This window comes from Hippichthys cyanospilos, chromosome 5 (genome assembly GCF_059441005.1).
Source record: "Hippichthys cyanospilos isolate Australia breed blue-spotted pipefish chromosome 5, RoL_Hcya_1.0, whole genome shotgun sequence".
In the NCBI taxonomy this organism is placed as follows: Eukaryota; Metazoa; Chordata; class Actinopteri; order Syngnathiformes; family Syngnathidae; genus Hippichthys; species Hippichthys cyanospilos.
The window spans coordinates 12626477-12651399 of NC_142373.1; the positions used below are offsets into that span (position 1 = coordinate 12626477).

General features: G+C 40.8%; 1 protein-coding gene across 1 annotated transcript; it reads right to left on the reverse strand.

Moving 5' to 3' along the window:
• Nucleotides 1–1103: 1103 nt before the first annotated feature.
• wnt10a (wingless-type MMTV integration site family, member 10a) lies at nt 1104–24299 on the reverse strand. Its single transcript, XM_088414511.1, has 4 exons — nt 24226–24299; nt 19822–20087; nt 14460–14833; nt 1104–2925 (listed from the first exon to the last, which is right to left on the reverse strand). The coding sequence occupies exons 1-4, from the start codon at nt 24285–24287 to the stop codon at nt 2383–2385; spliced, it is 1245 nt and encodes a 414-aa protein (XP_088270637.1). The 5' UTR covers nt 24288–24299; the 3' UTR covers nt 1104–2382.
• Nucleotides 24300–24923: the final 624 nt, after the last annotated feature.

Below are 24923 nucleotides of genomic sequence, written 5' to 3' on the forward strand. Positions count from 1 at the left end.
TGCGAGTGGGCTACACTTACAAGGCGTTACACACAAAACAGGAAGCACTTTTTAGTGCGTGATATTGAAGCGTGTTGATAAGACAGCATCCCTCCACTTTATTTACAACGCTGCTTTGGTAATGCTGGAAATGTGAGTGGACCTTATGCGGCGCATCGTACAACAAAGCGTGACTAGCCCTGGTTCTATCTGCCGCTAATTAACACCGCTTTGATTTTCATGAAGAAAGGAGGAAACCGTTCCAGTTGTGTGGACCCGATAGAAGCCATCCCAGGAAGCGGCGGCAGCAGCAATCAGATTATCAGATCTGGCTCACGGTTCTTATAAAGACCCTGTAAAGTCAATTCTCAGATTTCTTGCGCAAGATGTTTTCTGACATTTTACTTTTCTTTCTTTTTTTTAGGGGTGGAAAGTCTCATGATTCGATTCAGGTTTTGGGACCTTTGTGATGATTACTGCTTCGATTTGAAGATGTGCAAAGAATGGTCACCATCTCGTTCAGTTCGCTTTGCGAGACAGAAGGACATTTGGTGACATTATAATTTAAGACATAAAAGTTTGCGTGGACCACAACTGCTACTCTATTCTTTGACATAACAACCACTAGAATGGCTTGATAACTTATTGTAAACACGTGACTTGATGGACCAAATCCTAATAAATAAAATATCAAAAATATCATTTTTCTTGATATATGTAGGCTTTTCTATCCTGATAGGAGCTGTCGTTGTTCAGATATTTTCCGCTATTAGCTTTTAATGCATAGATACCTATTTCCTGTTTGAGTTGGAATTGTCCGACTGCATTTGAATGCAACGCAGAATTAGCAGTTAGCGCTCACGCTGGAGACTGTATCGTATGAGAGTGTAAATATAAAAAAATATCATTCTTCTTGATATATGTATGCTTTTATATCTTAATAGGAGCCGTCTTTGTTCAAATATTTTGCATTATTATTATTTAATGCATAGATACCTTCTTCCTGTTTCATTGGGAAATGTCCGACTGCATTTGAACGCATATATATATATATATATATATATATATATATATATATATATATATATATATATATATATATATATATATAGACCCTCCTCCTTTTGGCCAAAAACTTGAGTACTTTTGAAACAAACACACAAAAAAAAAAACACAAAATAGGCCTCTGGGATTAAATGAGTTGAATCAGAAATTGAATATGATTTTTTCCTTGATGGTGTTGCGTTTTAAGTGTGGACAGAGTTGCGTGGGCCAAGAAGAGGGAAAAAATCCGACTGGGCCACCAGGATTTGATGTGAAGGCTTCAAGCCAGTTTTGTGACACAAATACGTACAAGTGTTTATGAGAAGAAATGTTTTTGACTTTTTAGCACATTTTGCGAACTCACATTTGAGAGCGGAAAGAATGGCAAATTTTAGCGGTTTTCAAGGGTAGCAAAGAGTGCCATCTTTATCAAACGCCTTGCCACCTCAGTTGGCAATTGATATTTCAATAGTAATTCTAAATGTGATGAGAACTGTTCCTTACTTAGCGTATGTAAAGCGTGTGTTCAGAATTCAGCCCCCCTCGCCACCCCACCTCGAACTGTCTGGAAATGCCAGTGCTCATTTTATATACTTTTTGAATCATTCAAATTTGTCGTGGTTGTTTTTCAAAAGAAATCCCTCGTCACTTTACAGGGTTTTTAAATTTCATCTTGGCTAATCTCGTATTCGTAAACGTCCTTTTTCCAGTCCCGACGTCCAAGTAGTACATTCTTGCTTTGGTCTCTTTTTGCTTAGCAGTGTGCTTTCCCAACTGAGATGTACATAAACACGTACAACACGGTGTCTTGCATTGCTAAAATGACCAAATCCGAGTCTAATCCATAAACACACAAAAACGTGACATTGATGATTGAAGTGCCCTTAAGCGGGCCCTGACATTTTTGTGCTCTGGGCATGCTCCAACAAATTCATATCTGTTTGTTGAAATATTAAGTAACGTTGTGTCTATCATGTAAATACTGCCTGTGAGGCAATGTTCAATCGAACAACTGCATTATTTTATCATTAGTGCGGTGCATTATTTTTTTTTTTTTTGCATTCATAGCTTTGAGATACCCGATCGTATCATCGTAAATGCAAAAACTCGCACGGTTGTGACAGCTTCGGGCAAGTGCACGCTCTATTCCGCCACGCAAATGTATCTTTCTGCCGGAAGATCTCGGCTCTCTTCACACATTTCTCCTCCTCGGTCCTCGCCAAGCCAAACGGGAGACGGAGCCAGCAGTGAAGGGGAGTGGGGTGCGCAGAAGACGGTCTCGGCCCCTCTCTCGCTATAATCAGGGTCTTTGGAAGTGTGGTTTTGATAGTTTTCTTTGGGGCGCAGTTTCCCCCTTCTTCATTTGCAAACGCTGACCCACTCGGTGACGCGGCACTCCTCGCACACCACGTAGCAGCACCAGTGGAACTTGCAGTTGCAGCGCTCGCTGCGGGTCTGCTGCAGGATGTTGTGGCCTCGGCCGCAGCACAGACTCTCACAATTGTCCATGCCCGGACTGGTCTTGTTGCAGATGCGGCCCTGAGTCCCCGCCGAGTCCGAGCCCAGGTCCCGCTCGCAGAAATCGGGCGACTTCTCAAAGTAGACCAGGTCGTTGATGCCGGGCCTCCTGCGGTGCGCGTGGTGGTGGTGGTGATGGTGATGATGGTGGTGATGGTGGTGGTTGCCGTGATTGTTGTGGTTGTTGTTGTTGTTGTGGTGCGAGTGATCCAGCTGGCCCGTGTTGCGGTTGTGGGCCTTGATCAGAGTGGCGATGTGGAAGCGCTCTTTGAGGATGGAACCCACCACCCGGAACTCGGGAGTGACTTGCCAGCAAGTCTTCAGCTGGCAGCTTCCCGACGTCCCGTGACACTTGCATTTCCTCCTCATGTGATCCAGAACCACCTGGAGAGAAGAGAGAGTATACTTCAGAACTACTCAGATACAAATATCTATCTGTAATCTATATCCATCTAGCTTGCCAACTGTCTTGCTGGTTATTTTTTATTTTTGCTAGCTGTCTTGCTAACAAGCTATCTAGCTTGCTAGCTATCTTGCTGGCAAGCTATCTATCTATCTATCTATCTATCTATCTATCTATCTATCTGTCTGTCTGTCTGTCTGTCTGTCTGTCTGTCTGTCTGTCTGTCTGTCTGTCTGTCTGTCTGTCTGTCTGTCTGTCTGTCTATCTATCTATCTATCTATCTATCTATCTATCTATCTATCTATCTATCTATCTATCTATCTATCTATCTATCTGTCTGTCTGTCTGTCTGTCTGTCTGTCTGTCTGTCTGTCTGTCTGTCTGTCTGTCTGTCTGTCTGTCCAACTATTCATCTATCTATCAATGCTGCTAGCTAGCTATATTCCTAGTAAGCCCTCCATCCATCCATCCATCCATCCATCCATCCATCCATCCACCCACCCAATCTTGCTCGCTGTCTGTCTGCCTAGCTAGCTATCTTGCTAACTTTCTATCCAGCTTGCGATCTAGCAATATCTCAAGCTTCCAAGCTATCTATATAGCTAGCTAGTTTGTTAATGATCTATCGGGCTAGCTGTCATCTATCTGTATGTATATTTATCTATTTGGCGTGTGTATATCTCCACAGGAGAAGGTCCAATTCAGTTATCATTGCATGTGATGCAAAACTATACATGGACAGTGCCATTTGAAAGTGGAGGTTGTTTTTTTTAAGGAGGTTGTTTTTGTGCAAAGTGCACAATATGTCAGCTTGTTGGCATGGTGGGTAAGCGTGGCTTCAGCATGTATTTTGACTGCTATCACTCATCGAACTGGTCAGAAATGTGAGACCACTGCAAAAATGAGCTGCAAGCAACCCAGCCAATAAACAAACGGAATGGAAAATGTGTCTCAAGATAACAACGAGTAACCAGCATGGCCTTTTAAATAAACATTTCTTATTGGGAGTGTTGAAAAGACATTGTGATCTTTGCGACTGAAAGCCTTTTTTGTAAACAACGGCGTAATGACTTTTGCAGTACAGTACTGGCAGCGTTCAAATTGCAGAATTCGGTGGAGTTTTTCAGGGGCATACTCAACCCGAGAATCCCAAACACATTGGAATTAAACACACGGCAGTCTGTAATCATAAAAATTCTCCAGCCCACTTCAATTCGAAAAAGTCCGACTGACCCGCTGTCGCAGTCATAATTGCATCCATATTTCTACTGCCTGATGGTATGCGTTTGAACACAATGAAAACAAGAATTGTTGTTGTGGGGTTAAAGCAAAGAAAACTCGTGTGACACTCGGGCCAGTTTGCATTTGGTTTCTAGCAATGAAAAAATGTCAACATTTCATTAAAATGTGAGTTTAGGATATATATATTACATTATCTATTCATCACGCACCAGGTATGCGGCAAACGCTCGATACACACCGCACGGGATCTCCGCCCCTCCAAATAAGCTCTGGTGAGATTTGGAGTGATCCATTGGCATGAAGTTGAAAGGGAAGGCATGAGACATACTGTATAAGAGGTAGCACGAAATCAGGACGCTGTCTGCGCTTGCTCCACAAGTGTTCTGTCAGGATGTTATGTGAAGTGCTCATCCACTTCGCAAATGCTCGCTGGGAACATTTTGTTCAGGTTAAAACAACACAAATTAGGTTTCGTGTGATGCTACTTTTGAAAGGGGGCAAATCCCAGAGCTAGATCGTGTAACATCATCTGTTTAATTTCCAATTTATGTACGTCGTAAAACTGAACCACAAATAACAATGTGTATTCGTATAAAAACAACAACAAAAAGGCAAACAAAGTTTCACAAAGGAGTCACAATAGGAGTCACAGATTAGCAATATATTTCTTCATGTTCCAATTAATTTGCTCCTAATTTGAAAAAAAATCCACAGCATTATATTGAGATTACTTATATCCTCAGAAACCCTGCTAAAATTAACCTACACCCTAATATTCCTTCACATATTCCAAATGTAACATGGGAGATCATCATTTTCTGGATGTATTTTTGTCTTTCGCACAAAATAGATAAATCTTTCTCCTTTTCTGCAACTACAGCATCTGACTCAACAATCGGCAATGATTATTGGTCTTGCAGCTTTTGTGAAGGAGTGGCTGGTGGAGCTGAAAGATGGGCGGGGGGAGGAAATGGAAGAGGAAGAGGAGATGACAGGAGGAGGAGGAGATGATTTTAGGGTAGATCTCTTTGGAGTGTGGGTGCAAGTGTGTGAGTGTTAGGTGTTGAGCAACTAAAGATATTTTGTGGACAGCTATAATATAATGAAAGTCGAGTCAAAGTCGATTAGTCAGTCTAATATTGAGGTCCTGTGAAGACATTCGCTATTTTGATGAACCAGAACAAAAGTGAAACTTTGAGGGCTGCAGCTATGGAATATTTTGGTGTTTGGATATTCTACCGAAATGTATTTCATAACATTGGGTATTCAGATAAAAATAAAGAGTATATGTTTTGCTTGGTTAAACAACATGAACAATGAGGAATACAGGAGATGATTTAACCCATTTCCCTTTAATAATATTTAAAATTTCCTTTATTTTTTTATTAACTTTTTTTTAACTTAAATTTAACCCTGTGTTGTGTTTCAATTGCAGTGTAACTGTAGAACCACAGACATGGTGCTAACTTTAAGTGTAAATAGTAAAACAGACATATGTATTAGTATGAGTGGAGACAAAGGTAGACCAGCGCCTGACGAATGACGGACCAGAAAAAAAAACAAAACAAATGTTACCCTCTAGCGGTGGCAGAAATACCCAGACGAACAGACAATTAAAATTTCATCTGGCTTGTTGCTAACTTCTGTCAATTAAATCTTGTTAAGCATCCTTAGCATGGTATGCAATAGAACCTGATTTCATGGCAGTTAATTCATTCAGTTAAGTCATTTACTACTATTAAACTGCCAATGAAACGTTATGTGACACCTACATGAGTCAGTTGAGCGCTGCTACAGTATGAGCTAACGTTGGAGCCACCACTAATTGGCCTTGTCACCACGTTGACGGCATGCTACTGTCATGCATAGCGTGAACACTTGCTGCTGCCGTTAGCTTGGCTTCTTCCTCACACCGTACACTAAATATACAGGTACCTCGGGGGTGGATGCCGAGGTACTAACCGAGGTACTCGAATTACTCAGGGACTCGTTTCACCCCTTGTTACCATATATTAGGTCTGTGATGCATATCACTTCTCCTCGTAGACCGCAGTTGTAGACAAACATCTGGCAAGTTTTAATTGGCTCGCGGAGTGAGACAGAGGCGTCTATAAAATGAGGCCAGACTGAGATGAAACGCAACATGCTGGGAGCAGATTCCAACTGCAGGATGCAGGATGCGTTGGTCTGGCTGCCGGCTGGCGCTACTGTGCAACAAGAAGGGACTCAAGTTAGCTAAGTAGACTCAAACGTGCCATCCGAGTTGTTTATAAAAGTCCGATGACTTCAAAATGCTTCTTCAATTCGTGCCTGACATGTTATTGTAAGTTTTTTGTATATTGCGTAACGGGGATTCGAAAGCCAACCTCGAGTCAAAAAAGCATTTGGATGCTTCACGGCTCAAGCGAGCGTATGCCACATGTCACTTTTAGTTTTGTTTTTGGAACACATTTGGCAAGAATTTATCAGCGTTGCGCATTTGCACGTCAATTATATATGCCCGTTAGCAGCATTGAGTAATTGCAGCGATTATTTGTCCAACAAGCAAACACAAGGAGGCTGTTTTCAACATGCGGGTGCCTGTTAGTGTTCTATGCTAGGCCAAGTGTGTGATGGACGGCAGAATGCCCAAGGTGAAGTATTGCCACATTCCTTTTTATCTCACCTTTTTCATTGGCTCGAAATGACTACAATGATGGAGGAAGTATTGTTACACTGTAAAAACAGTTGCGTCTAAAATAACTCAATGGAGACTAAAAAAGGGATCGACACCTTTTTTTGGGTCTTTTATTTCATCCGAGTAGTATCATGATATCGTTAGCCTGGTAGCGTAATTTCTAAAGCCATTTTGAATGATCATTCAAATCACACCACAGTTGCTCAGGAAACGACCTGTCGCAGTTCACCTGTGTTTTGTGTAAGGCCATGTGACCTTAGCAAGCTTAGCCGTGATTGGTCATTGCAACTGTGATGTCATTTACAGTCAACAGCAAGTGACAAAATGGCCGCCCTCTGAGATGAATAAAAACGCGTAGATTTTGCTACCTAATTCATATGAATCTGAATCCTATTTTGTTGTAATCGGGCCGCATAGGACACTTGCCTTCCGCTTTTAGCTTGACGTACAGTAGCGTGTTTCAAATGCAGTCAATCCCTGTGTCATCGTGACTAAGTAGTTAAGGGAAACCGCGTCTGCTAACCGAGTGTTTGTCACTTCAAAGCCAAGTAGCTTTAAAGCCGAGCAGAGATCCGTGATGATAGCAAAGCACACAAACAATCCCGCAGCAGCACATTAAGCGCAAGCGTCACTTGAAAGCGAGCAAACAACTTGCTGCGAAAAGAAGCGACACAGACAAGCGCGCACGCTCTCGCGAGCTCAACGGCATCTGGAGCAAATAGTCACGCACATCCGACTGCACGTCCTGGAGTGCAGCGGGTTCGTGTGTGCCGAGCGTTTGCCCGCTCGGTGTCCACCGCTCTCATTTGGAGACTGTAATAAAATGTTATTGCCAGCATAAGCACTTCCACCTGTTGAGAGTTTACCATGAAGCGCTCATGTCAACACACGTGTGAGTAAGAAGGTGCAGTCCGAAAGGTGGAGTGTGTGTCTGTGTGTGTGTGTGTGCTGAGTCACATCAAATGCTCTGTTGAATCAAGAAAAAAAAAGACTTTGTCTCACAATAATTTGTTTTTAATAGCATTTGGCTAGCACCTGATGAGTCAATTAATGATTGTGACTAATCGCCACTCAGTTAAGTATTGCTGCAATGGATTCAAGATTTGATGAGTCAATTAATGAATGCGACTAATCACCGCTCAGCTTAGTATTGCTGCAATCAGATAGGTTACAATATCATCGTAAACACCACCAAAGTATTATTTTCAGTCACTGATTCATATCTAAGCATTTCTTGGCTATTCTGCGCTCCCACAGGTAAACGTGACTTGAGAAAAGCTTATGATAACAAAAGAAGTTTGTACCTCCTCTACGCCACCCATGTAAGAGGAAATATACGCCGAGCTGATCCACGTCTTTTAGTTGATTTTTTTTCTTGATTTGAGGAGGAGAGATTTTGCACCGAGTCAGCCAAGTAAAGGTTTAATTTATTAGTTATAACATTTTCCTGTAGAAAATGCTGAAGTAGCAAAAATGTGTGTTTGGGAGCATTCAATGTTTGTTACCTGCAAGCGGAACTGTTGTTATGAATACTGTGTTCCCACGGGGACCGATTTGATAGGAGAAACGTGTGTCAGTGTGTCCTATCGATAGACACTGACTGTTTTGCATTTCAATGTCAGTAAACGCCCGATTCGGGTTGTGTCCACTATTGTGTCCATTTTGTCCCATCATTGAAAAGGCCGGGTTGTCCTGGATGGATTTAAGACTAGACAGAATCAATTTGTAGCTATCTCAAGTTGGAATTACGTGTCAGAAAATATATTGAGGAAATGTAAATCATAAATTGGAATATGTCCTTTGAGCTCTGCGATGACAATCCTGCCTTGTGAACATGACACATTCTGATTCAAGTGGAACAAAAGGGTCATGCGCAAGCCTTGATGACTTGACTGATCAAGAGGTGTGTCAAAAACACAATTTTTCCATACGCGTCGTCACTCGCAAAGGCGTTGCGCAAGAGGCGCGTGGTTCCCTCTTGTAAAAGGCCATAACATCTCTTGCTCTTGGCCAGCAGTCAAGCACTGATGATGAATAGTAATTACCAGGAGATGTTTGCCAGTAATAAAGCTTCACCTTCCCCACTTGCTTAATGGGCAGACAGGACTCGACAAAACACCGGGCATGGCTCAAAAAGATGCCCTACACCTAGTGCACAAGGTGACGCTTCCCAAACATTTAGTTCCAAGGCCTGTTGCTGAATGGTTGAGGTGAGCCCGTGAAAAATTAAATAGTTCACTTGGCTGTGAATTTTATAGCCATGGCTAAGCGGTTACTTGCTATGAGCAGCCACATGTAATCCGGTTTTAAGAAACATAACTGTTTTCGGAGGCTGCAGATATTGAGTATTTTGCTATTTGGACTTCCTACTGAAAATTCTCCATAATAACCTATATACTAGTTAAAAAAATACGGATACAGAATACAACTGTGCATAGCAGCAGACTTTCCCATTTTGTTTATGAAATGGTTGGGTCAGTTTTTGCTAGCTAAAACAACACTTTTTGCTATGTTAAAAAGTGATCAGTAGGAACAGCGACTGTGTCCATTGAGTCATTCACAACCATTAAACTGCTTTGAAAAATAATCTGACGGTTCTCACAGTTTAAATGGGGTTATTGAGTACAAAATGTTAGCGCATTGAAGTCTTTTTAAAGCATCGTTAAATTAACATACTAATCAGAAATTGAGCCTGACAATAAAAAATGGCTGTTCCTGCAGGATATTGAGTACCTAACAGTAGTTGTGAAACTCATCTTTGTTTGCATACGCATGACTGTACTATACCGCCCACTGGTGGCCAAGTTGCACACCAGGAGGCACCGCAATATAGTAGATGTAGCAATTATTTAAGCCAAGTGGCGTTAATGATATTCTGACATCCTTTAAAAAAAAGTTTACTCAACCCAATTATTCATTTCTTAACATATGTGTGAAACGGTAGTTCCAGTGGAGGGGAAGGAACGCTTTCTACTTTCCACCCCGGTGTTTGAAGTCCCAAATCTTTTTGCAGGATTCTAAACATCTGCCTCAAAACTGCAAGCAGCCACTAATTAGGACTAAAAACAAGACGGGACATCGTGAGAACCCTGGGGTGGGCATGAGGGGACATGCACGCCCCCGCTGAAAGAACCAGCGCATTCCTTTGCCTACACACAACTTCTCTCCAAAGGGGAGTGGGGAAAGGTGGTAGTCATGGGTTGAGGGGGGGGAAAGACATACCAAGGGCATTCTTTTTATTTACTCACCTGGTAGTATTTTTCTCTAAATCAAGAAGCTGAGTGTGTTTGTGTATGAGGTCTCGAAGGTATTTCTTCCAATGTTCTTTACCAAACTAAACAGTAGAGTGGAGCATCCAACTTTGACCACCCCCAAAAGTCAATATTCGACCAATATGCTTGTAAAGCCGCACAAAGCTTCAGAAGTTGACCCGCTGGGCATGACGTCGCGCTCATATGGAAACATCATTTATTATATAACGCTTAATGGGTGGGATTTAGTACAACAATATCAGTTTTTAACTTATTTCTCCATGTAACGCATGCTTAGTTTCATTTTGGCTCACATCAATTATTAACAGTTATGTAACTTTACCATATGTGTTAGAAATATAGCTCACAAAGAGTTTGAGTATAAAGTTGTTGTCTGATGAAGAGAAAGAGTACGCTTTCAGGTGTACTCATGCTTATCATTAAATCACATCTTAATCACACATCAAAAACTGGAGCGGACACTCAGCTAGCATGCTAACATCACTACTCTGAGTACGCAGTTGTCGTCAGTTGGTTTCCTGACTCCTTTTGTTTTGTCATAGTTTTTATCGGAATATTTGTAATACTTACATCTAAAAGTGATAACTATGGGGCATAGTTTGACATTTTTAGTCATTCTTAGGTGCACATGTTTTCTCAGTGTATGTTTGTAGATGATAGTGACTGACTGAGTTGCTGTACGATAAAATCAATGAGTACCGGCAGTTTCTTTCGTGATGGCTTCAAAATACCGTCAAAAATTACACAATTCTTATCAAACGATCAAACAAGAAGTCAGCTTGCACGTAAATAGCGATACATCAACTTATTTCAAAATCAATGGATGCTGATGCTAGCTTGTAGTGCTGATGCTAGCTTGTAGTGCTAGTCGCACCACTTGTTGCTTCTGGTTGTGTTGCTAGAAGCTTTAAAAAAATAAAAATAAAACAAATCGCGTTATGCGATTTCATCCAATGAATCGTTCTTCTGGAACAGTTGCATGTTATATTGTACATTAATTCTTGATTGTGGTAATGATGTCATTGATGAATAGACTATGACTTGACTAAAAAAAAAAAAAAAAACCTTATCGTTAAAAAATTAATTCACAACCTAGTTGTCACTTTCCTAGTTAAAAATGCAGAAACATTACTGACAATTGATTCCGTTTCTTTGATTCTCTGTGGCGGTCAAATAATTGAGCAATCTCCAGGAATGGAATATTTCCCACCTCATATGCAAAGTTATGGTCATAACGTTGAGATATTTTGGAGCTGCTTCCAACTCCACACTCAAAATCAAATCTCTTTAACCAGAAAAGAATACACAAAGGACTGAAATGTTCAGACGCAATTAGCCTTAGGCGGCCCGGCTGACATGAGCTCTACTGACCTGCGAGTTTCATAACATTACACATCGTCGGCCCCGGAAGACAAATTATTCTCTTGCTTGGCTCGTGAGGACATGACTACATGTTACTGACACCCTGTCCACAGGGCTGCTTGGAACTGAAGTCACCTTTTAAGAAACAAGATATTTCTACTATTCCAGCCACCGCTGGGAGACCTGATGTTGTTTCACTGCAATGTTGTGTTTTGTCTGCATAATCAAGGGGACCAGAAGTCAACTGATGGAAAGATTCAGGCCCGAATGATTCGGCAGGAAGTAGGGAACAATGTGCCACGGACAGACAATTCTTTTCTTTGTGGTAGCGTTTTAGATCATCACTGCTTATCTCCGTCATTTGCAACGCCCAAGGTACCAAACCGATGAGAAAGTTTATTAAGGTATACTTCAATTATAACTGCTAAAGAACACATAAGAACACATATAAAAGGAACACATATAAAAGGAAATTAGAGTTATAAACGGAAAGGGTGTCCCCCGCCTACTGCACAAAGTCAGCGGGGATAGGCACCAGCAAGCCTGCGTCCCTTGTGAGGAGAAGCGGCTAAAGAAATTGGATGGGCGGATAGCGTTATGAACACACCACAGTGAAACGTCTGTTAAGTTGAATACAGATAATATGACTTATTAACGATATCAAAATGGGCAAAATACAAGTATTAGCTACTAGTATGAAATTACAAAAATGAAATGCAATAATGTCTGAGTGAGTGAATAATTATATTAAAGACAAATCATCAAGTCAGCTTGAGGGTCAGCGTGCTCGCTAGCTAGCTAAACTTTCATCGCAATTGTAACAGTTAACTGCTGATGCAAACAGAAGCACTCACGTTTTTATATCACCGTAGCTGAGGAGGTATGACATGCGCCGTACTCTGAAGTGCATCATGTTGCATCGTTTTAGAACGTTCCCAAAAGCTGAGCAACTTAATTTGTGAAAAAAAAGCTTATAGCTGAATATCCGTCCAAGGCGGTTCATATTGCTGAAAAGGAAAATGATCAAATAAACCACAAGAAGGCGTCTGATATCAAAGAGCTCGTAAAGCATCTGAAGAGACGTTGTTGAACCACTTCCTGTGGGTCCCCCTCCCCAACCCTCAGGGGAGCCTAACCTGGCTTCAATATTATTTTTACTCAATTTGGGTGAAATCTTCTTTATTGAATAGACATAACAAATAATAATTCTGAAATGGAGCTGGTGGCCATGCCAAAATGTTTGTGATGCCCTGTTTTACAAAATGAGGTTGCTTGATTTCGTGTGATAGTTTATAGCCTTCATTTATCTTGGAATGATGTGCTTCAGGTGTTCTGCACCTTAACCTTTACAGGCGACCTGTCAATAAGTACTGTCAATCATTGCACAAAACCCAAAAGACATGTTTGTGCAAAGCATAGAAAGTATTTAGGTGCGGATGTACAGTGTGTAAGTCTGTCATCTGCAGTGCACATAAAACGTCTACACACCCCTTTTGAAACGTAATTTTCCTACATGTGATTTTGTTATGGTCCCATGAAAACAAATGGGTTTCTGCAGGTTTCAGCAAATCTAATTTAATGCTTTTTTTTACTGCCAGGACAGTGCATTTTCATTTTCAAACGAAGAGCAAATTAAGCAAGACTTCTTCCTGGCAGCGTGCATGTAAATATTTGGGCATTCTGACACCTTTCACTCCGAATGCCATGAAAGTTCAGTTTGTTTTCAAATCGAGAGCAAACGAATTGGAACATGCAGCAACTCATTGCTAAACTGTGTTAATGGTGAAGCCAGAAATAAAACAGATGATAATTGATCTATCTTCCAGATTTAAAATACAACTAGAGCTACCACAACTAATGTAGGTGTATAGTTGGATAAATTAGACATAAATGTCGCAGCACTTGGTTTTGCTTCGGGGATACTTGGCTGAAAAAAAAAAAAAAAAACTTTCACAGGGGTGAAAAAGGTTGAGGACCGTGACACTACTTATTTCAGTTTTACTTCCTTTTGAACTTTATTACGTTGGAGGAAATGAAATGAAATTTAATGTTTACTGCTAGCACAACACAAATACACAAAAAGCCAGTAGAACATGATCAAGAGTGTTTTGACTTATTATATTCACTATACCTCAACATTGTAACCAGGCACCCATTTTTTCAGTGAGCGTTACTGTTTGCCTTGTTTTGAAATCCATGTAAGGAGAAGTTATGACCCGACATGACAGGTGAAGCCCGGGGCATGGCATTTCGAGCGGAATGAATGACAGAGGAATCATGGAGAATTCCGTCTGCCTTTTTTGGCCTCATTTACACTACGCTACGTGCAGATAACTTTTCTCTAAACACATACAATACCTGAATTACTAGTCTAAGCTTTATGTACACTTGTACAGCCTCAATAAAGTTTTCTTTTTAGTGGGACTTAATCCAGTAATTTTGAGGAGTGTTTCTAATAGCATGTACTTTGTGTAGAAAAGAAAAAACAAACTGTATCCAAACAATAATACAAATGGTAAATGGTAAAAGTGAAACGACTGCAAATTTTTAGGGCCGAATGAACAATTGGACTTTGTGGTTTGTTTTGTGAGTTATTCGTTTTGATCCAACCTTTAAGGCTGGATGAAAAATTGACCTAAAATGGGGTTGCTAGACATCAAATGAGATTGTTTAAAAGAAATTAAAATAATGTTTTGTTTATTGTTTTATCCCCATGACTCAACTTTTTTTATTTAAACATATACAAAAAAATAAAAGTTGAGTTGTTTCTGTTTTGACCCAATTTGGGCTATTTTTGACCACTGTTTTTAGAATTAGGTATTCATTTGACCTGATGATTTGGATGAAATGAATAACCCCAAAAGTTGTCTTTTACCCAATTTGTACTGTCTTTAGAGTATTCTAATACACTTATTTAATGATTACAATGCAGGAAAGACATTTTCCATTGTTTTGGACTGACCTGTCTGCCGACCCTGTTGTTATGAAGCCTCATCCGAGCGTGGATGTCCCGGTAGGTCTCGCGGGCATCCAGGAAGTCCCGTGAGAATTTTTCCCCGAACTCCACATCGGGGCTGCATCCGCCCCACTCCCATGAGTCCTGCGGTCCCGGCAGCTCGGCGGGGAAGTGCTCCATGACGCCGTGTACCATCCCCTTCCCCCGATTGATGGCCTCCAGTTGCAAGCGGTGCAGTTTAATGCGAAAGGCTTCCTCGTCTCCGCGCCGCTTCTCGTCGCAGCTGCAGGCCTTCAGTTTGCCCATGGAGCAGGCGTTGGCCACGGCGTGCACCACGCCCGCCGCCGCGATGGCGTAGGCGAAGGCGCTCTCTCGGAAACCTGTGAGAACGCGAAGGCAGAAGCAAATGTTGCTTAGTCGGCTAGCCTCAAAGTGATTGCTTTGCTTGAGCGCTAATCCTGCGGCGGGTTGCGAGTAAACTGAGCCTAATCCCTGATAATTTCGGTTCAATTTCAGAACTGACAAATTGAGGCAGATACCCCCTCACGTTCACACTAACAGGCAAGGCTTTAAGATTATTTATATGTTTCTGAGCTGCTACAGGAAGTCAAGATACCTACAAAAGCGTACTCGGCCAGGATTGAGAAGGACAACATGTTTCCGCTATTGATGAACTCATACAAGGCTTATGGAGATTTTTAGCAAATGATCCAAAACAAGCAAACATTCCTGTGTTTGGCTAAGGAGACGCAGATGGTTTGATTTGCCCATTAGGTCTAAAATCAACACGCAAAAAACAGGAAAACATCTGGGACAACAGCAATTAAGTGTTGCTTTGTCCCTGAAGAGCAACTAAGTTTGAGCAGACCTCCAGCACTCCCGCCAAAGCAGAAGAAACGCACATTGTTCCGTCTGGGTATCCTTTTCATAATCACCGGCCAGCTGTTTACATGTGCTCCTAAAGTGTCCTGATGACCATCCATCAATCCCTTGACAAGATTTATTCTTTATCTTTACAAAGATCCACTGGCCCTTTATTAGGGAGCAGTTTTTGTTTTTGTAGAAATAATTAGTATTATTATTATCACTTTTTCCCCTACTAAACTAATAAGGTTTTTGGGGATCTAAACATGCATGAAAACTCACCAAATTTCGGGTGAGTCGGGTGAAAAATGTGATATCCATCCAGCCATCCACTTGAAAAATGTGATATTTGAAAGTAAAACGCTAATTCTAACAGGAAGTCTGCCATTTTTGAGGTTATGTTTTAAGATCTAGAGATGATCAAGATGATAAGTAAAAGCAAAGGTTGTAGTTGCTGTTTGACTTAAAAAAAAAAACTGACACAGATTGCGATGGTCTCAACATTGGGAAAAATATGAAACTTTACACTCAACTCACAGCAATAATCAACATTTAATTAGTTTATTGTATGGTTTAAAAAACTGGCTCAGTAGCATCCTCAACTATAATAAAAGCTTCAGTTTTACGTTTCAGTTGTGCTAATGATGGATTCATTGCCAACTGCAGGGGTGAAAAGATATCTGGTGAAGGTGTCAGCCTATGGATGAGGTGACGACGATACTAGCAGCAATATATCCGCTTAAGAGGCACGCTATTTATTTTCGTCCACTGTCGCGTCCATTTTGTCTCAACAGAGTAAAGTGCATCCCACTCAAACACCTAATGGGAAAGGCCGGGATGTCCTCGACTGAGCACGCCAGGACTTAGTTGGGTAGCTCAAGAAACAGCCCAAAAATAATGAATAATCGAAAATAAATGCTCGAATGTTTTTTTAAAAGTCTCTTCTACGCTCGGAATAAAAAAACGGTGCTTCAATCGAGTCAACTTTTAAGGTTTGCGATACAGTATTTGTCAAATTGTTTTATTTAGTGATCTCTACTGTACAGCCAAACGCACAGCACCTCTCGAGATTTGGATTGCACTTAGACTCTGCCTCCCGCATAGAAACCCCGTTTTTAGGTCTTTCCCTGCACCGAGCCGGGCTCGCTGTAATGCAGGCCCCCGGAAGACGGGGGAACAAATCAATCTAACAAATAATTCACCGGCTGCGGCATGCCCGGCTGAGCTGATGGCAGAGGAAGTGGCAAAATGAATGAAAGATTCAAGGGAAACTGTCACTTTGTGTTACAGAAACCAGCGGAACTGCTTTACGCTTTGGCCGCCGAGAGTTGGGAAAGTGCTGAGAGCAAATTTGCGAGCTGGCGAGAGAAGTAAAAGCATTAGATGCGCGGGAAGAAGGCAACGGGAAAAGTCGCCGAATGAGAGGTATTCCCCTATTTCTGTCTATTCATGTCTCGCCTCTGGAGGCGGCTTTTAATGCAAGGTAAATACCGCTGAATATGGCCTCGTAAATTTGATGAAATCCATCAAGGCAACGATACGTGGCAGAGGATCTGAGCCTTTCTCGTCTTGTAAAATGACACAAGCGCTTCGACGTACTGTACCTTTGTGAACCGGGCCCGTTTGCGATCCGCCAAGAATGAAATCAATCTTGATCAATCTGGCGCCAGGATTGTAAATCCGTCTCTTTTCCAGTAGCAAACGGTAGTAGAGGCTGCACGCGATACCGGTTGTAGCCTGTTAACTTGAGCCACTTTGTAGTTTTTGCGGAACGGATGAAGTCAACATGTATCGTATGAATCATCACTTTCAAACGGGTTGTTTATGTCGGTGGTTTGGCGTTTTCTGCACCCCGGGCAAGGCAACGATTTTGAACAAGCAACTGTCTTTTAATATTGACAAACAAGTTTTAAATTAGGTGCTCGGTTAAGGAAAGTCGGATCAAAGGTGAGGCCTTTTATCTGCGCGGTTTTCATCTGTAACATTGCCTGATTCGGAGGTTCAAACTCAAATCAAAGATGATTCAGGCATGTTAGCCCAATAGCATAAATATCCAAGGCGTTTTGTATAGCTCACAATATCAATAATGCATAGTTATATGCGCTTTTAATACGATGTAGAGTGTAATTTTCAATGACGTACCCTCAAGCGATTTTTACTTTCAATAAAGTTGCATTTTTTAAAAAAATATTTAGGATGAGATGAACTCCTTCAGTGCCACGGACAAGAATAATGTAAAATACTTTGGTTTTATGCCAGTGAAAAGACTACAATTACATGTTTGTTTTTTTTTAAATGAATGGATAGATGACACTCGTGGCCAGCGCTCCTCTTAAGCCAATCAATCACTGTAGTATATATATATATATATATATATATATATATATATATATATATATATATATATATATATATATATATATATATATATATATATATGCAAACTTTTATTTTGCCCTCAAAAACACAAAAACAGACTTAAAAAGGAGATTAATTAGATCAGTTACTTGCATAATTTTATATATATATATATATATATATATATATATATATATATATATATATATATATATATATATATATATATATATATATAATATGCAAACTTTTATTTTGCCCTCAAAAACACAAAAAAGACTTAAAAAAGAGATTAATTAGATCAGTTACTTGCATATCTAATTAATTAATCTATTAAAATCTTATTTTTAAATTGCTTAACCATGAAATATTAGATGGATAGAAGCACATGTGATATTTTTACACCTCTAGGTGGTACTCTTGGCAGATAGAAATGTATTAAATCTCTATTGTGTTTTCAAACTAACAATGCCATCGAGAGGAGCAAAAACATTGACATCAAAATGGCTCATGAAGCTTCAGTCACTAAATATAATTGCCTTTGTCATTAGTTCCAATTCAAAGTTAGGCCACGGGTGGAAAAAAAACACAAAAAAAAAACAATTCCTGCCTGCTTGTCTTCCTCATTAGGTGAAAGTGACTTCAATAAAAAGAGTCCACATCAATCTCTGTGGCCCAGAAGAACCAGATGCCCTTTCCCGTCAGTAACTTGGGTCGAATCTCCTCTTTCATCTTTTGTAGCTAACATGTAAAGCTCGGACCACTTCAAACGGCGCCCGAGGAAACTGATCTGCACCAAGTTTGGTAATCTGCAGGTGACCAATTTTTGAACCCCGCTCATCTTTTGTCTGAAGCCCCGACCGGACAGTGATGTGCGCTGGGCGGTTCCAAAGTAGGAAGAAGTCAGCAGAGGTAAGCGCGTGTATAATTTAGTTTTGCGCGCTCGCAGTCCAAAACAAGAGAAAACATGATCTCCTTTGACAGTGGAGAAATAGATTACACTAACATCCAGTCTGTGCATCCACGCGTGTCGCCGTGGCAGCTGATCTGTCCCATGAGCGTCTCATTTCGAGGAATTGCGCTAATGTGCAGTGGAGTGTGAAAACCACAACCTGTTTGAACATCAAACCTTGGATTGATGCCTCTGTACTTTTGCCCCTGTCTGCGCCTTGTAAAGTTTGCGCTAACCTCCGAGCGCAACGCATTGCTTCACACCGTGTCTTTAAAATGGAAGTAAAGCAAGCGTGACGAGACAAATATGTCGAAGGACCACACTTGGCTTTGTCTCGGGAATATTTTAATTAAACTCATTCCCCGCCGCGGAATGACGCTAACGTTTCGATTGCACAAGAGCGGAAATGACGGAATCGCGGCATTATATTAGGACGTTTTGACAGCAACTCTTCACAACTCTTACATGCGGTGCGCTTGTGGCTGTGAGTGATAGAAGCGTGCGGAGATGTACGTGGGGTGTGTTATTGGATGCATGCGGGAATTACAGCACATACTGAGACTGGGCCTTTAAGCAAAGTTACATTATGGGGATGGGTGAGGGGGTGGGGGTAGCGCTCCGGGCCGCAGGTAGAGTTAGCGGCCTCTCACCACGCTCTGATGCACTGTGTGTTGTAAAAGGAAATAATGTTTGTGCCCCAAAAGACACACATGCCCTTTTGGTCTCCAAAAATGTAAATAAACTCATTCCATAAACAGATTTTAGATGCCGAAAAGATGACGAACCATATTTCGTGAGGGTAAGCAGTTCGGATAATATATCACATTCGCGAATGTCTAGCTATCTTGATGACAACATTGTAATCAGCCGTATCTAAGTCAGTCTTCTGTTTGAGTTTAATGGAAACATTGTGGTCTGTTTTCAATTTATATTCATATCAAGACATTTTTGGGGCGTGAATTTTCGGCTAACCTGTTGACAGCTTGACGGATAGCATATTAGCAATCGTCTTATTATTAAACATCGTATACACTTTGACTACCGTTTTAAACTTTTGGGTCCTGGGAAATGAAAGTTGACATTAATGAGGGTAGCTTAGGAGGAATCTCAAAATAATCATTTTTGTTCACGTGATCTGTATTTTTGAACGCTGCTTTGAAAATCGCTATCAGCGGATGCATTTGTAAGTCTCACCTCTTTTGAAGACGATGCTGTCGTACGGGATTTTGTTCCTGGTCTCCAGGCTGGAACAGTTCCAGCGGTGCCCCCGGAATTGGTGCTGGCACTCGTGGATGGCGATCTGGATTCCCTGTATGGCGGAGGCCGTCACGTCCGGGTTGCGCATGCACACCTCCAGCTGGCGCCGGGTCAGGCCCGGTAGCGTCAGGCACACCGTGTTGGCGTTCAGGATCGGGTCGATGTTGGGGAGCTTCAGGCCCAAGATTTCATTGGAGTCTACCCTGCATGGGAAGACAGGTCATGTGATAAGACAAACACTCTTCCAACTGTTTGAGCATAAAGTGTCCCTTCAAGGAATGGAACAATTATTTAAAACTTTTATTGCTTAACGATCTATTTTTGGTCAGTTATAAGGTCATTCAGTGACAATTTAAGCACTATCATTGAATGTTCAACAGGCTTCTGGATTTTGGCCTGTTTTACTGCCGCTTCCCCTCAATCCTGCTTAGAGGAGGAACTTAGAGGTGAACTCATTTCTGTAAAGAATCGGCATTGCGATGAGATCTGAGGAGCAACGTTCGTCTGAGGTGTCGAGATCGTGAGAGGAACCACTTCCTCGGGGCACTTTCATTCTATTTTAACCACCATTTTTTAACACCTCTATGGGTATTGTCAGTTTTTCTTGGCCTTGCCATTTATGGACCTGCGAAACCCACTGAGACTCTTTTGTGATTCCCTCATTCACTGCCATCGATGACGACGGATGTCAGAGATCCATTTTAACTGCCTTCAAAGTCAAATGGATCTTTGACGTCTATAGCTGTTAATGGCAGTGAATGAGTTAAATAGTAAATAAATATGCAATATGCAAGCCTTGATGCACTTTTGTTGGAAATTGGTTTATCTCTCTGTGCCTGGTGGGACATACAGACGTTGTTTCCTGTCAAAGTGCGTGGCACACCTGACAATTTTATTCCAGAAAGTCAACTAAAATTTACACCTACTTGAGCCATGTCTAACTGTAGGCACAGGTTGAATAACGCGGTGATTTACATCAAAATTTATGAACAGATTCTGGGGTTTGTAGACGTGTGCTGAATGACATATTAAAAATGGGCTGGAGTTCACCAGTTGCTTCATGTTCCAATTAATGTTCTCTTAATTGAAAAAGAAAAATCTTGTGGTACCAACATGCAACATATGTATATTCAGTTAGATATGGGTGTATTTGTTTAGTTGTTTGTTTTAGGATACATTAAATAAGGCTTAAAAAATCATTACATTCGTTGATATCTAAAACGCTGTAATAATTTCATGTACCCCCAGGAAAACGTGTACCCTAATTTGACAACCACTGCTCTAATTGATTGCATATATAAGCTCAGTAAATGCATTAATTATGATGATTATTATATTATTATTGTCAACTCATCAATAATTCTTTTTGGTGACCAGTTTACCCGGATAAAAACTTGATAAAAAAGTCTCTCGCTTAGAAATATTCGCAGAATTCCTTGGTCCTTAAGGAAAGCGGAATGATAGCTGGGTCGAATCAAAAACAAAACATTTTGCAAACATTAGCATTTACTTTGGACGACATTTTCTGATGTTACGGACCAAAAATCTTAAATTATTATTTTTTTACCTTGTCAATCGAAAAAAATAAAAATAGTGATGGAAATGAAAACATGTTTTTTTTAAATCCAATTAACCAGTCCATGAAAATAATCAAGATGACTTGATGATTAAAATAATTGCTAGCTGCAGCCCTGTTTGGTTGTATATTTATGAAAACCTCCCACTGGCTTTCAGCGCAACTTCGGGGGCGGAGGCATCGCACATGAACCAAGTGCCTTTCAAGTGCTTACTTCACAAATCTATGATCTGCCGCCAGTTTCTTATAAACGTTCTCTGCGCGCCTCAACCTGCAAGTCACTTACAAATCCGATTTTTATTCCGCCGAGTCACCGACGCCGATTTTAAATGGAATTAGAGGAGCCGCTTTGATTGGCTGCGAATGAGGTCAGCTGTGTCCACCACCACCGCGGCGCAACGCCCCCTTTTTAAAAAGCGCAGTCCACGAAATACCAAGGTTTAGTCTCGTATTTTTTTTCCCATCATGCCACGGTAAAATAAAGCCCAAGGTGCGGGTTGTCGCTGGAAGCTCGACTGCTGCCGATCAATCTTGCAAAGCACAGTCATTGAGATGACAGCAGCTAAAGAGAGAGCGCTTTTCCACATCATAGACAGACCGTCAAAAAGCGTAACAAGGAAAACACTGGCCGCCCTCGTGATGAGAGAGCTCGGCCGGCCGGTCGAGAGGCAAAAGGCTCCCCGGCGTTTTGGTCCGGACGCACGAGGCGCGCGCGCACATCTGGACGCGCTTGACTGGGACTTGACATGCAGCTGGAAGTTTTGCGCACGCTCTCTCCATATTTCATCACCGTGGCCGCGCCGGCCAATTAGAGAACAAACGTCTTTAGTGTTTTCTGGGAAATTAAAAAAACAGGAAGCTTGGCGGCGAATCAAAGCGCGTTGCATGTCGATGATCCGCGATGGTGGCATTGTGCGCCCTCAGCTGTAATTCCGTTTGGGCGTGCGTCTGTTACTACCTGTTGGGTTTCCTGCTTTGAGTTTGAGGCCTGTTTGAACAGCTCTTTACCAAGGACAAACGTCTAATTAAGAAAAACATTGTTTAAGAAGGAGGGGTTCATGGCCCACCGCGTAATTGGCCAAAAATGATAAACGACGGTGTAAATAGGCATCATCATTATTTCATTATTTTCTTGTTACACATTTTCTGCTTGACTGCACACTTCAGTTTCACACGGTTGCTTATTTTTCAATGACATGAGCTGATATCAATATGTTGTAAAAACCCATAATTACCTTAAATGGAGATGTATTTAGGGCGTAAATGAGACCCATCAAGAGTGACTTGAGTGCAGTGATTCTCAATACAGTGAAAAAAAAAAAGAGTAAAATTGCCATTGAAAATGTTGAAAACGTTTAATTTTCTCTCCTTTTTTCTAGTGATTGGTCTTAAAGAATAAGCCTCAAAGTCAATGATTGGTTGAGTACTTAACTAATTGAACTACTTGAATTCATTTCTTTAGGCTATCAAGTACTTAAGTAGTGAATTACTTTTAGTACCTAAAGTAATCAGTTAAAACTCTGAAGTAATACTTTAGTACCTCAAATAATCACTTTAGTACTTAATTACCTCATATTTATTTACTTCAATCGTACATCTACTTTACCACTCGATTACCTGAAGTAATCAATTACATGCACACTTGATTACTCACACTAAATTGCTTTCTGAAATTGCTTTAATACTTCATTAATTTGCTACCAGCCATTTTTAGACCATCAATCTTTAGCCCAACACACAAAATATAAGCATATTCCTAGGATTGAATGTCTGGATTTTAAAAAACAAAACAAAACAAAAAGAACAACAACAACCACACAAGAACTAAAAATATGTCTTCCGGATTGAATAATTACAGCAAAACTACAATTAAACGCATGGTGCCATTTTGGACCTCTACCTATTTTGACAATCTACAGTATAGTCATTTTTAGCCTCCTAGTGTTTAACTTTGTTGTGTTTTGTCTTTGATGTATCAAGATCAAAGACCCAAATTGGGTCAAATTAACACCTGCAGGTTAATTGAGACAGTGATAAATTATGGGGTGCACATTTATACTATCTGGACAAGTTCAGGTCTGTTGTATTTAACTTTCAATACAATACATTTGCATTGGATCATGCAAAAATTGCATATATGTATTTTATTACCCTAATCATTAAGCACCAATTTGATTTGCATCATGAAGTCCACTTATTTATATGTTTTATGTCAGCAATGTTAATCAATAGAATTACAGTGGATTTAAATAAATATTCAGCTGTTGCGGCTTGACTCAATTGCATATTTTCATACATGGCCAAAACTTTTTCTATTGCAGGTTTACCTCGCTAGTTTTCTTGCATTTTTTTTTTTTTTGTAAATCAAACCAGTTAAGAAATAGCAGTTCTATTTATTGAATAAAGTCAACCTCTTCTACATGGATTTTCATTTATTACCATATATTGGAGGTTTACTTAACTTTTTTGTTTTTGTTTTATATCTTTCCTCCTACTAAGTCAGACCAGACCAAAAAAAAAAAAAAGTCCCCCAAAAGTTCAATTTCTACATTGCTGATTTTGGTTACTGCTGGTATTTTTTGGAACATAACTCCCATGGTAAACGAGGGAACACTGTAAACGCATAGACCTATACTTACTACATTACTATATGTTACTGTCGCTCCTTATCGTAATACTCTGTGAGCTAAGTACTTTCAGTACCTTTAAGAAGTTTGAGCACCACTTCACAAGTGGTTTAGGAATAACTTTTAAACAGAACTCACCTTTTGTCAAGCAGACAAAAAAACATCAAGATGCACGTTACTCTGATGAATGACCGTTCCATTTTTTTGTCGTTTGAGACTCAAAGTAATAATAAAACAAAAAGATGAAGCGACAAGGGTGTGAAGACGAGGTAGTCCAATATTCCGTGCACAAAGTTAAGAGTGGTCCTGCGGTCCACACGTGGCGAGCAGCGGCGGGAAAGTCATCAAAATCTCTGACGTTTGAAGAAGAAAAAAAAGAAAAGTCGCTGCCTGTCACACACCTGCGTGCCCACGCGCGAGTCCAAAACGGCTTGTCATGCAAGTAACATCCCACAGAGAGCGACGAAAGAGAGAGGCGGCAAGCACGCACGCACCAGCAAAAAGAAAAAAAAAGAAAAGAAAAAGTATGTAACGTGCACCACTAGGGATGTTTCCTCCAAACTGCTGCACTTCGCGCTGCGGCAGCCCACTTTTTTTTTTTTTTTTTTACGTCACTTGCAAAAGACGATCATCGAGGAAGGTCAAGTGCTCGGTTCAAGGAGGATAGAGATCCGTTTCGGATAAAAGAAGCGCAACAATGCCTAATGTTTGCCCGCAGCGCAATTTCTATTGGGGGGGTGACCAGAAGGATGATTCTTCTCAAAGTCTCACTTCATCAACACATGGCAAAGTTTATTATTTTTTTTTTAAATTGCTCATTTATGACAGCGGTTAAA